Below are 15,332 nucleotides of genomic sequence, written 5' to 3' on the forward strand. Positions count from 1 at the left end.
ATGTGTGTTTTGTCATGTGCCATCACTGTACAGGATTAGAATATATTAATCTTTACACATTATATAGGCTACACTAACGTGACATTAAGGTGGTTCGTTTAACTATTATACGTGATGTACATTTTTTGGGGGATGGTTAATGAAATTGTTCCATAATGCGACATTAATTTCTTGACGACCTAATAGAAGCTTTACAAAAGCATTTTGTGAAATGTAATATTATATATGAAAGCCAACATGGATTCACTATTTAAAAGGAAATCTCTTATTAATATGTTATATTTTTTTGAAGATATTACACTTTATCTGAACAATAAAGAGTGTGTAGACTCTGTGTACTTAAAATTTCAACAAGATTTTTAATATGGTGCCACACAAAAGAAAATCACTTTGGTAGGGATTGGAGAAATAGTAATTAATTAAATTTTAAGGTGGTTGAATGAGAGAAGTAAAAGGTCACTATTAACCCTATGCATACAGGCTTGGTCATTTTTACCAACCTTGTAACCATGATAATTATACATATTACAACTCTAAATATATTGAGTTTATAATCATTACAAGTCTGTCAAACACAAAATTTAGATTTGAAGTATTTTTAGCAAAGATTTGTCTGTGAATGTACAAAGCCTTCTCTAAGTTAGACTCAGTGAAAGGTGATATTTATGCCAAGAATAAAAATTGTTCTTTTCATCTTACAGTTTTCACTTCATTTGCATAACCTCTAGAACCTCCTATGTGAATATCAAGTTTTTTCAGTAGAAATTTATACTTTATCTCTTATTCTATCTTCCCTAAAACAAGGGGTGCTTATCTCATCATAGTAGTCGATATGATACGTATCTAGATATAAAAGTATTACCAACGGTTTGCTACAAAGTTTGACAGTCTTGTCTGTAATTTATTATTTATATTACTAGCATTGTCTTATTTAAGTACTTCACACTTTACAGTGCTTCTCAAATTTGCAGGTTTGATCAACTAAATGGCAACTGGCAAGAGAAGTAAAATAAAAAAAGTTAATATCTACCTATTCTGATATTGTTAATTTATGTTACTTTGCATGTAATGTTTTTGATAGAAGAAATGAAGACAACATGTAGTACTCAATACTCATCTTCCTTCATTGAATCATTAATTTTTAGCAAAAATACTTTATTAGAAATTCTAATTTTTTCTGTACAATTTTTACTAAAACCTTGCCAATTTTTGTGAAGATACATAAATCATATCGTATCAGACGATATATTAATACAATCATATCTTGGCTTCACGATATGATTCTCATATCATATCACTGTATCGCTACACCTTTACCTAAAACTAACTATATCAAATTCATCCATGTGTAATGAAATTAAAAATACTAAATAAGATCAGATTGCAAGAGTGAATTACAATTATTTATCATAACAGTTTCAGATTTTAGCCTTCTCACACCTGCTTTCATTTAGTTTTATTATTGTACTTTGAACCATCTTCATTGGTGTGATAACCAACATACCACCTAGGGTAGAATAGAGAACTTAGGGAAGACAAAGTATCTGGTTGCATCATGTGACACCAAACCACATACATCATATCTTCATAGAGGACTGATCATGGGAAATTGTTTTTTTCATTTAAACTTACTTATAAAATAATAAGTAATTTATTACAAATCAGTTACTTTTCCTAAAAATATGTAACTATAAATTAAAAAATACATAAAAAAACAAGAACTTCAGAATTTAACTTAGCTTATTTATACTAAAAACATATTTCGATAAGACTACATTTTTCACACTGTTAGATGTCCACAAAATAATTCATTTAGCTTTCCAATACACATTTTGGAACACAAAAAGTATAGCAGGCACTACAACAGGATGTCCTAAATCTATTATAATTTATCTAGCTTTCTAACTAAGTTATTAATAGGTTTAAAAAATTCCATTACAGCTCAGAGTAACATCTATATTCTAAACACATCAAGCTCCCCTCATGAAATATCACCTTTGTCCACTTGAATGCTAAAACAAAACAACTATCTGTTTTATGTAGTCTAGAGTATGCTCTTTTTATTGATTATTAACATGTTCAACAGCAATGTCAGAGAGAATTATATACATTTCTTAAAAGATAAAGGGAGGGATGTGTCATGTAGGTTTTACAAATATAAGTGGTATCTCAGTAAAGCCAGAAGAGGTTGAAAGTTTATTCTCTGGCTTGTTAACATCTATAGTATATGTTTCTAACTGGTTATACAATCTGAAGCCCTTATAAGAGAAGAGAAAAACTTACAGATGAGAAGTCCAAGCACCATCATGTCATGTGACTCAGAGGCAGAGTGAGAATTTAAATATTTCATTTTGAAATTAAAAATTAAAGCTTAAATAAGATACAAATTTGACTTATAAAATATATTTTGATTCCAAGTTGATTAACATACATTTATAATAAAGTATTTTTATTATATTTTGAATGTAACTCTGTAAGAAGGTCATAACATGCACACTTTGTCCCTTCTGTGTCCATTGGGATGATAAAATCCAATTAAATCAGACCCTCATCACTAGTGGAGTACCTCAGGAATCTGTACTTGGGCCTTTTTTTCCTATTTACTTTAATGATATTGATTGTTGTTATTTGTTATTAAGCACAAAGCTACACAAAGGGCTATCTGTGCTCTGCCCACCACGGGTATCGAAACCTGGTTCCCAGCGTTATAAGTCCGCAGACATACCGCTGTGCCACTGGTGGGCTTAATGATATTGATTGAAGCATAATCAGTACATGAGTAAAGTTTGTTGATGAGAATGTTGAGGTACTACAGAATTTTTGGGATCAATAGGTATGTTCAAACAGTATTTGGCAAATAACCTGGAATTATAGCAAGTGTAAGTTAATGCAGTTGGGTTATCATAATTTGGATTATACATTTACTACGCATGGGTTCCCACTTTACAATGCAACTGAAGAAAAAGATCTCAGCATAGCAGTGGATAAGTCACTTAAGCCATTGATAAAGTAATCTGCTGCTAAAAGCTACTTCAACAGAATTTTAGGGTATAGTTGTAGACATTGATTACAAGTAAAAGGAGGTAACTATCTCTACACAAATCACTAGTTAAAGAAAGGATTCTGACTAACTGTAACGGGTTCACATGAGGTCTACTCGGTAATTCCTGGGAATGGGGAAGTTATCTAACAGTGATATATTATGATCCTTAACTTATTTTCTTTTGAGAGAAGGAGGATAAGAGTTGATTTTATTGATTTTTCCAAGAATATCCAGGATACTGATAGGATAAAACCAGGGATCAAACCAGATTTCCAAACAGAAAGATGTCACTTCTCCCTCCAGTTGCCAACAGGGAGAGGTTTTTGAAAATAACGAGATTTCAAATTTCTGTATTAAACACATTCGTGATGTGAAAACCCAGTTAATAAAGGAAATGTTGTTTATTTAGGGTTAATTATTTCCATTACATGTATACAAGCAATTTGAAGCATTAAATAATTAGTGCATTTTTTTATTAATTAAGGAACTTTTTTCTTCAGAATCTAAGAAAAAAATGTTTTAAATTTGCACTTTAAATAATCAGTAAAATTATGCCTTCATCTATATATACATATATAAAGCACAAAAATCTGTGTGTGTGTTATCTAACTACTCCTATGTCACTAGACCAATCTCAATCAAATTTTGTGGGATGATATTTGGGTCAAGGGGAATGTTAATGGGGGGTTCACAACCCCGTCCACCTCCCGTTATTGCTGTTATTGAGGATTTATTATCTTTGACATAAGCTAAAGTTAACTACATTCATAGATGGCACCATACCCTTCCATCAAAAACAAAAAAACTTTATTCGATTTTCTATAAAATAACATACACACAGTGTGTGGGGGGCACACAAACATCTTATATGTCTCAAAGAGTGCACAAGCACTCTCTATGGAGGTATGCATAGAAAAAAATAGCTGCCACTATTGCAGTACTACATAAACTCAGCTGAAGTTTCAACTCCAACAGACACCATAAGGCTGATATGAAGAGCCGTTTTTTGAGTTATACCCACTTCCTACCTCGGCCCGTGACCTTTCAACTTCGGCCTGTAACACACTTCTGCGGTACCTCAGCTTATTCAATAATTTCTATAATCACTGCATTTTCCTTTCCTTTTTATTTTATTTTTTAACTTACATTATATATGCCAATCATGATATTTAGTCTTAGCAGGATTTTCATGCCAATACACATACACAGTGTTTTTTTCCTGAATTTTTACAAATTCAGCAGTATCAACATCCTTGGTATCTTTACAACAGACTGAAGTTATTCTGTTTCAAAACTCTGTGAAACTACTTCAAGTTTCTGTTATATAATTTTTCATCAGTTTTTCATTTGTGGCCAGAATTTGACTCATTTTTCAAAAGATTTTATGCTTAACCAATTTTCTGGAGACATTCTGGACAAATGAAAAACACTATTATGAGCAGCATTATATGTTTGATTTAAATGCAAACTTAAAATGCAATTATATCTGTAAATCAATGAGTAAAGATATTTAAAATACCACTTTATGGTAAATAAATTGCATTACTAATGATTAGCTCTATGGACAAATTGGTAAATCATATATATAACAATCTGTGTGCTGAAAAAAAACACATAACCCTTTTTCCAATCATCATTAACACCCTTCTGTAATCCACTGATAGTGATAAAAATTATGTAAATCATACCTATAAATACAATACACTTTTTTTTTCATTGTTTTGCCACAAACATTTAATAACAACTGAATAGTGTAACTGGTACTGAAATACCTTAGTGGGGAGATTGAAAAAAGCATACTGACTTGCTTATGTCTACATGATGCATGCCAAGTTGGGAGAATATGGATAAGCATGTTGCATCTTGAAGACATGACTGGCTTATGTTAAGAGTTTGGGAAATGAAATGTGTGATGATACTGCCATGGCACAGTGGGTTACCAACTATGCTAAAAAATGAAGGTGACTCAAATTCTGCTGTAGGGGAAAATAGAAAGCTAAGTTAGAACTTTGAAGGAAAAGTTTAAAGGCACTTTAACCCAATTGTGTGACCCCTGAAAATGTCTCTGTTTTTTTAAAGCTATACTTTGAAGATAATAGGAGAGGACACAAGCTTAACATTTGGAGAAGATGGGTTATGTTCCAGTTAAGTCAGTTTTACTTTTCTAAAAGGATGATTCACTTAAGGAAATTTGCCATCAACAGTAGTTTAGGCAAGCATTTTACATTATTGTAATAGGAATGGATTATTTCTGAAAAAAATAGAGGGTATAATTGTTTATTTCTCTCAAGGAGAGGTGTGCATGGACAGATTTAAATCACAAAATGGGCCCTTGTTGTCAGTATTTTATGATATCAGACCAGAAATGAGATTTGGATTATAAATCAAGCAATAATATCACAGTAAAAATGTCAGACTTTTTATGATAGTAAGAGATGACAGGAAATTTGAAAATTTTCAAATCAATAAGCCTAAAAATTTGTGATAAAAACCATGTTAACAGCAGGTGTTTTTTTCATATTTCTCTTAATTTCTACATTGCAAATTCAAAATCAGAGTCATGTAAATTGAGATTTCATATCTATCTTTTGTCTCCCACAAATCACTGCCCAAGAGACCCTTTATTTAACTCTCTGACTATGGGGCTAGGTGTATTGCACCTACTAAGTAACCATGAGGTTAGTCCTACTATAACTTTTGATAATATATGCATATCTTCACAAACTTCTACAGACTATCAGTGAACTTACAAGACTTATGTACACAAAATATCTGGATTTTTAATTATGTATTAATATTTTTTAATTAAAGATTTGCTAAGGAATTTGTTCTTTAGGAATGTTGACTATCCAACATGCAAAGTAATTTTGATTTTAAGATTAAAAATACTTTTATTCATCTGAAAATTATCAAATAAATAAATATAAAATTTTGTTTTAAAAACAGTTTATAGTTATCTGTTATTTTTTCTACTTTAACTCTATATAGGGTTAGTCAATTTGATCAACTTCATAACCACCATAAAAAATTAGGAAATAAATCTAAATTACCCTTCTTCCTTTCTGGAATGACTGCAAAGTGGAACACGAAACCATAAATCTTTCTCTAAATAGCTTAAATGTTGTAACAGTATACATCTATATATGTTTATTAAGTTTTTCTTTTATTGACCTTTGGAACCATGTTTAACTAACAATTCCACCTCACAAGTTATAAGTCACATGGGGCACATACAGCTCACATTACTGTATCAAATAGCATACAGTTGGCCTTTATAAAGTACATATGTCTTATCATTAGTACTGGCATACCAGTATTTTGTAAAATACAGTGATATTTCGGTTACCATTCATTACATATGTATATATATTATTGCTATTTACAAATAAATTCTTAAATTTCAGATATTTTTCTTAAAACATAGAACATTAAGTAAAGAAATATAGAAAACAATAATATCTACTACTTACAATGCTATAAAGTTTTAGTGTCATACTTGCTAAGTCTCATCAAACTTCACACATGGAGGATGTAAAACAAAAAAAATTGTAGGGTTTATATATGCATTTGAAAATAACAAAAATTATAAATTACTATACTGATACCACAAAATTCCTCTGTAATTTATCAGGCTTCCTAACTAAGCTGTATTTGGGTCTAAAAAATCTCAATTCTGATCAGAATATTGCCTTGATCACCATCCTTCAAACTTTCCAACACTTATAACAACTTAACCTATGTTAATACTTTAGGAAGACTGAGAAGATTGCAGAGTTCAAAATGAGTACTTTCAATTGGTTATAAACATCTACTTAAGAGAAGTAGGCATAGGTAAACAAGTATTTTCTCAAGAAAAACCAATAACAACATTTCACTTAAATAGTCTTGCATATAAAAGAAACTATAAAATTTTTATCAAATATTCAAAACAGACTGATGATACTTAAAAGAAAATAACTTACTGTTGCTTGTCCATACAAGGAGACAAGAGCAAAGACAATAACTACAAACAATGGTCCCCAGAAGTCAGGACTGTCCCGAACCAGTTGCCTTTGGTAACCAAGAAAAGGGAATGGACATAGCACACACCGTACTTTGTAGAGGATATCTCTGGGGTCAATCTCCAGTTCTTCCCTTTCCAACAAATAACAATGAAAATTTCAAATGTAATTTGTATATGATTCTCACTTACACCAAAGTACAGAAAGGTACATATATATACATTTCATGTTTTCATGACCAATATAGATGTAACTTTGTCAATGAAAGTGTCAAAAGATAACATTTTTCTTACCTGAAAGGGTATTTCAGATAGATACTAACCTCTCTGCACCAAAAGAGCTGTCACTTTGTGTACACAATCATGTAAATTCCTGCACATGCTACAAGCCTTGAACAAAGCTCTCACTCCTACATGTGTCATGTATTGCACCAGCCTATGATGTAATCATCATTAGACTAGTCTTTCACCAATAGAAGGATGACAGATCCTCCATGTGCAGTAATCCCAGGAGCACTAGCATTTCAAAATAGACTCATTCTTGATAAGGCAAACTAAATGCACTGGAAGTGGGGAGGAAAGGTAAGAGATGGTGCAAAGACGTATTTATCTAAAATGCGTTTTCAGGTAATGAAAATGTTAATTTCAGAAATACTACTCACCTCTCTGCACCGCAAGGTGCTAAAATCATACTATATATAGTGGGGAGGCTGATGCAAAGAAGGAAATACAAAGTTAAGTTCCATTTGGAAAACAGCATCAGGAAAGGAAAGCCAATGGAGTGTGGCATCCACTACGCCAGAGGTGGTTGGGGTGAGTAGCCTTGTGGAGCTGCACGTGGTATACGATCATATCCATCTCAAGCAAGGAATACTCTTCACCCAATGCTCGTGTTGTATTTGTTGTTGAGAGAGGAGGTAGAACAAAAGAAGGGATTACAAGAACTGTTTGCATGCTGCTAAGGTGGGAAGAATATAAGATTGCTCAGCTGCCCAGTTTTAAGATAATGGTTGGTTGAGCAATTTTATATTCAGTTCCTGGTGGTTCAGAACAGTCAGATGAGTATTGATTCATAATATAGTGGGGTGTCCAATACAACACTACCAGGTAACACTCCTGCCCTACTTCCTATATGGTGGGTGCATCCACTACCACTGACCACAGCAGCTTGGGACAAGGAAAGCAAGGGTTCTCTCATACTTCATTAAAAGGAATGTAGTGGGGGAAAAACACCAAAGAGGTGCTCAGTCTGTCATCAGATTCAACCATTTGGAACTAAGTCCCACACTGAGATACCATACAATAGGTTACCACTATTAAAAACAGAACAGCCTGGAAGGTAAAATATACAAACACTATCGAAGCAATCTTTTCTGGAAAATCTCATCTCAACAACAGGAACTGAGGAAGGATAGATGGGCTTAAAACTTTCAGTACTCACTCTCCCACACACACTCTATGCAAATTTTGGTTAAGTATTCCCTGTGAGGCATCACTGGCCTCCAACATCTCCATAATATACATTCTGATTAAGAAGTTAGCACACAGGATCACATACAAAAATTGTAGTGGTTTTCAAACTAGACCCAAACTTAAGCACTTTCGAACAGTTCTCTATTCTTCTTCAGGAGAATAAAGGGTTATGTTTAATGAGTGTGATAACATATATAGGCACGGATGTAGACAGCATGTAAACTAGATGAGTTAGCCTTGAAAACTAGCTAATCATAACCTATAATTCTTGGTGTCAGGTGTGTAAAGTACATAAAAGATATAAGTGTGATAACAGTTATAAGAAATGTTAACCAATTATATTTTTTAAAGATAAAATTTAAAATAAAATAATAGCAAAAATGTTGTGGGAAATATATGAAATAATACTGATATAGAGAAAATAAAGCATGAATAATACTAATAATGTAAAGTAAGTTTAATTATGAATTTAGTTTTGAAAATCTTTTCAGAGACAGGTAGGTCAACAATCCTGGGATTGAGATTGATGCCATTTGGCATGACAGTATTTAATAGTGCTATCTACTAAGTTTCTTTAATTTTCCTGTTTCTGTTAGATGTAAAATTTATCTGTATACCCTTCAGTTTAATGTCTTCAAGAGTGTGTCCAGGCATAATAAGTGTCTTGCAACCAGAAGTTCTTTGTTTGTTTTGATTGTTGATTTGTGGTTATTAAAACATTCCTGTATAGTTGTTCTGGTTTGATCTACATATTGGAATTTGCATTTTTGGTATTAGATTAAGTAAATAATGTTTTTTGTAGAGCAGGTTATGGGTTTAGTGATTTTGAACTGCTTTTGGTTGTCCTTATCAGAAAATTTGTCTGTTTTCTGCATGAACTTACAGGTTTGGCATCACTTGCTATTGCAAGGATGACTTCCACATGGTGTTGACTTTATTTTTGTGAAAGAAATGACAGGAACTTCTGTAAAAATGGATTTTAGCCCATAATTTAGTCGAAGGAGGTGAGTGTTTTTTAGTATCCAGGGTAGGTTTTTAGTTTTGGGTAATAGGTTATAATCAATGGAACACGAGAAGAATTTGTTTTAGGTAATTGTTTCAAGGCAGATTTACGTGGTATATTGTTATTCGATCAACCCAAACCCAAGAACACTTCAAATGTCGTCAATCTGCCCTCTAAAACACTAACTGTAACTCAACACTATCACCCAGAAACTAAACAAAGCTTACAGAAGTGACTAAGTTAAGGGAGTCAGAGTAGAATCCAGGGTAGGTTTTTAGTTTTGGGTAATAGGTTATAATCAATGGAACACGAGAAGAATTTGTTTTAGGTAATTGTTTCAAGGCAGATTCACGTGGTATATTGTTAGCTTTGTTTAGTTTCTGGGTGATAGTGTTGAGTTACAGTTAGTGTTTTAGAGGGGCAGATTGACGACATATGAAGTGTTCTTGGGTTTGGGTTGATCGAATTCAGAAGTGACTAAGTTAAAGGAGTCAGAAATAGAATCTATTTTATGAGACAGCTCAATGTACTTGTTTACATTGTTGGAGTTATTAGTCAGCAGCTCACAGATGGTATTAGTATGAGTCTGTTTAAAGTTAGTATTTTGTTGTAAACAGATATTAAGGTTTCGATGGGAGAAACCTTTATCCTTATGTGAAAGATCATGATGTGTTTTTTTATTGTTGTTTTTCATGTGATTTTCAAAAGTCTTCTTTGTTTTGTTAATAAATGCATCAAGTTTCTGTTGTTCAGTAGGACAAACTGTTTTCTCAACATAAAATATTACTTACTTAATCCAGTTGTAAAAATGCAACTTCCAATATGTAAGTCAAACCAAAACAACTCTCTATTTACCACCACCTTTTGCTGTTATTTATTTTATATTTTTTATTCTATCTTAAAAATAAATTGGTTAACATTTCTTATAACTATTATCACACATAAGTCTTTCATGTACTGTACACACCTCTTTGGCACAAACTAAACCTGACATTAACAACACTAGGTTATGACTGGCTAGTTCTCAAAGCTAACTCATATTGAACATCTGGTTTAGGTGACATTGACATCTGTGCCTATATATTTCATTACACTCATTAAACATAACCCTTTATTCTCCTAAAGAAGAATAGTGAACTATTCGAAAGTGCTCGAGTTTTGGGTCTCATTTGAAATCCATAATATACAAATATATTGTTTTTTTAATAAGTTGGGTGTGAAACCTAAAAAAAGAAAGAAAATAAAATCTGACCATCAGTGCCATTGTGAAAAGGTGTAGAGTGGCTAAGGCATGACAGACCGTATGCAACTGGTCAACTCCAGTCCAAAACCAAGCAACATCCAGAATAGAACCTCCGACACGTGGTAGGAGGAGGGACCACACCTTCTTTGCCTCAAGTTAAGTATTATGTAAGTGTATACTGTGCAAACCAATCTACGAAATGGACAAATGCGCAAATCTACAACCAACCACACATTTAGGAACCAGACATCCGAATGATGGCAGGTCAACTCAAACTTAATCAGACTGGCACCCCACTGTGCAACATCAGCCTCAGGTAATGAAACACCCTGAGGTGGAGTGTGAGAAGAAGAACCATCCCCCTGATCAACATTATCCTCAGGGTAGGGCTGCACAGAAGACAGAGCCCAACTCCACTCTTCAGGTCCCGGTGCAAGGAAGTGGATCCTCTCTAGAAATATATAGGAACCATACCCTCTGAATAGAACCACACAGAAGCTGGGCATAACATCAACCTCCGTAACCCACCACACAGAGGTGGAGATCCTGAGGTAAATTGAGTGAGGAAGAGGAAATACAACCAACACATGTGCGAGGATTTTTGTTGATTGGTCCAGCTCTAATTCAAAATCACTCACTGGGAACTGACATCCAAGTGGTGGTAGGATGCGAGATCCCGATCAAAGGGGTGAACTGTGTGTGATGGATCTTCTCCAAAGCAATATCATCCTCCAGATATGGCTGCACAAAGGATAGAGTGCAATAACAACCTCTGGGTCCCACCGCATGAAAGTGAGTTACATCTATAAAATATAAGCAAACTCTGGATAGAACTGCACAGAAGCTGTGTGCAACATCAACCTCCAGAACCCACTACACAGAAGTGGAGTGCATGATTGGAAGATTGCTCACCATCTACACCAGCAGAACACCACTGTCACTGAGCAGGACCCGATTCCTAAATGGGACATGCCCCTTGAGAGAAAAATACACATAGAAAAGATAACTTACCCAGTCACTTCTGGTAAGCCAAAGCATAAAGATCAAAAGTGCATGGCAGATTATTAGATGACATGATTGTTCAAGTATTGAGAAAATATATTGAATACAACATTTTTAAATAAACAATTTTGATAATCATAGATGTACATATAATACAATTGATATGACACAGACCTGCACGTGAACACAAAACACGCAAGTTGTTGAATGGCATGACTGTTCTATTATTCAAAATACACATTTAATAAGACATTTTAAAATAAATAATCTTGATAATGTTTTTACTTTAATGTGCTGTTAATCACTATTCTCTTTAGTTATCTTTAGTAAGTATATTATATTTACAATTTAGAATTACAGTTGTATAAGAAACAATACCATCACAGACCAAAACTTCAGACTTTTCAACATGATTTAAAACCTCTGTAGACTACTACAGATGAAACTTGCTGTGATACTTATTTCAGCAGAATAGTGTGACTTATATTGCAGTTTTCATTGATTAATACCCAAAGACTAATAGTTCACTGCAGTATAAAACTGACCCAAAGTTCATATAGGTACATTGCACTATATAGTCAGTAATAACAGAATGTGTTTCTAGTACATTTCTTTTAATTTTTGACACATTTTTACTTCATATCAATGTCATATAGTAGTACAATTGTAAAGAGCTTCCTTGATGTACAGGTACTGTCAACTGTTTATCAGCAACACTGCATGGCATACTTCACACAAATTGGGAGATTAGTTCTTCAATTTGAATGAATAAAGGCAGAAAGAATTTGATTACCAAACTTAATAGTTTCAGTGTCAGGTAATAAAATTTTTGTGGTTATATCACCAAATTGTCCTACATTTTAAACCGTGTGAGTGTTCTCTTTAAACACTGATTGTGATGTTTCATTGATATTGCCATCATTCAGAGTAAAAGAATATCCAAAATATTACTCAGGTGAATATGTGGTCAAGTACTCATGTATTTCCACCTTATGCTTTCTCTACAACTACCTCAGTGAATGTAACAATCACATCAAAGAGTGTTGGCAAAACATACTTTTTTTATGCATATTGATGTACAACTCAGATAGAACTGACCTTAAGCTAGAAAAAAGAGATTGTGTTGATGATAACACTTAAATTTAAATTAACTCTACATATCTTACAATCACCATATTGGCAATTTACTAATTTTTAAGGTGGGGGATGAATGTCATAACGAAGTTCCTGTCAGCTCTAAAAGTCCAACCAAATCCTTTGGTGCACATTTAGTGCATGTGCACAAAAAGTCTATAATCCTACTTCCAATGCTTAAGTACTTAACTGAATTTCTATATTAGATAAATATATTTAAAATGTTTGTTTTATTAAGAAAGAAAGAAAAATCAGTAGGATATTCTTCCTATCATCGTCCATACAGTAAAGCCTTGCTCACATAATACTCTACAACCATCATTACAAACACAGCTCCTATATAGATTGCTTAACTCTACACAGAAATTCTACACATTATCATTACTGAGAATGATTTACATCAATGATAATTAAATAAGTTTAATTTCAGTAATTATAGTCATGTAAAATAGTTTACAATGTCATTAAACTTACAGCAATGGTTTGTCTTCCTCTTCTTTATCACTACCATCTTCCTCAACTAGCCATCCAAATCCATACTGTTCAAAGAATGCAGCACCAGGTATGTTTTTTTTTCTTCTATACTTGACAGAACCTTTAGGGTCAAGGCTATCAAGTGAGCCTGATAAACCCTTTAAATCTATATTAAAAGAAGAAAAAATTGCCATTTGCTATCTAACTAGTATAAATAACAACTGATTTTATGTACAAGTGAATTTCACGTGACTCAGAACAAGAATGTAAAATTTCATAAATTTAACCTCTGAAACTTCAGAATGAACAGAATTTTCTATACAACCACTTTTCACCATTGCCTACTGCATTCATATATACCTTACCTTTTTACATTTGTTTCATGGTTGGAAAATATACAGTCCAATGTTGGCTATCTCAGTTTGTGATGTCATTCTACCCAGAAGTGAGCTTTACCTAGTAATGCCTAATATGCACTGGTACACATTATCAATAAATGGTTTTAGTGGCAACATTAAGTACTGGCTTAAAGGTTGTTGAACCAAATTACAAGTATCAAATACAATACCATTCTGTTAAAATATAAAACAGCTATAAATATTTCAGGGCATGACATACTTACTATACTGCTAACACGTAGACTGCCAACTCTTATAGTGTACATCCATCCCATTTGCCAAGTCAAGTATGCATATACATATGCTATATTTTCGAATTTTATCCTTCTATGAGTAATTATAAGTTCATTTCTAATACACTGGTGGGGAATTACCATTTTATGAAAAACTCACAGCTGGCAGTGTGACAAGATTTTCAATTCTGTATGCCAGGAACGAGTTATCTTGTAGCACTATTTTTAGCACTGAATTGACTTTGGTACTAAGTTTCTGCAACTGGTGATCGTGTGCACTGTGCTTTTTGTTGCTACTATCATTACTCTTAAATATGGCAGGCATGAATGCAGATCAAGTTGCAAAGCTTCTAAAAGAAACTGATAATGATGACAATTATGATCAAGACATGGAGAAATTCCCTCAGATGACAGCGACTTTCATGTCAAAATGCCAACCAAAGATAGTAGCAATAACCATCCTAGTGCAAATGGCAACCCAATGGTTTCATCAGACTCATATTCATCAAGTGATGACAATGGAGTACCAGCAGTATGTGGAAAACCTGGAGTTCATTGGGTCTGCACCAGATGACCACAAGATCATGGAGTAAGGACAAGAGGTGGTGGACATGGGTCTGCTACACCAGTTCGTGGCAGAAGTGCGGCTGCTGCTCCAGCACTAGGCAGAAAAGTTGGAAATGTGAACCCTACTGTCTCATTGCATAATTGGTCAAAGATCCACCTAATTTCACTTTCAATGAAAACTCCAGTCTAAGAATTCAATTACAAGATGGTTCACCTGGTAATTATTTTGACCTATTCCTGACTCCACAATTACTGGATATTATGATCACAGAAACAACCGATATGTAGCAGCCGAAATAACCAAACGATAACCACTGCAAAGAGAATCACAATAAAATACTGGAAGGACACTGATGCAACAGAAATGAAAAAGTTTTTTGTCCAAACAGCCTACCAACCTGGGAACACTACTGGAGTACTGATATTCTGTACAAGACATCACTTTACAGTGGTGTTATGAGCTGCAATCGCTTTCAAATGCTCTTACATTTTTGGCATTTCGCAGACAATTCCCAACCCCAAAATGATCATTTGTATAAGATATTATCTCTCCTGGATCTCTTCAATAATGAAATGGTCCACATTTACTATCCAGGAAAAGATTTGTGCATTGATGAGTCCATGGTACTTTGGCATGGCAAGCTCTTGTTTTGACAATATATGAGAAATAAATGCCACCAATATGGAATCAAACTCTATAAACCATGCGAATCAAGAGCAAATGAAACTCTTGAAGTTTCGTGAACAGGTAACCATTCATCT

General features: G+C 33.6%; 1 protein-coding gene across 1 annotated transcript in view; it reads right to left on the reverse strand.

The window, feature by feature from the left end:
* Positions 1-13,566, reverse strand: part of LOC106472337 (protein YIPF4-like) — a 26,749-nt gene extending 13,183 nt beyond the window's left edge. The window contains exons 1-2 of the mRNA XM_013932975.2: positions 13,373-13,566; positions 7,006-7,177 (exon numbers count right to left, since the gene is read on the reverse strand). Of these exons, the coding sequence (XP_013788429.1) occupies positions 7,006-7,177; positions 13,373-13,566 (366 nt within the window). The remainder of the gene's footprint in view (positions 1-7,005; positions 7,178-13,372) is intronic.
* Positions 13,567-15,332: the final 1,766 nt, after the last annotated feature.

Source organism: Limulus polyphemus, unplaced genomic scaffold (assembly GCF_000517525.1).
Source record: "Limulus polyphemus unplaced genomic scaffold, Limulus_polyphemus-2.1.2 Scaffold5254, whole genome shotgun sequence".
Lineage (NCBI taxonomy): Eukaryota > Metazoa > Arthropoda > Merostomata > Xiphosura > Limulidae > Limulus > Limulus polyphemus.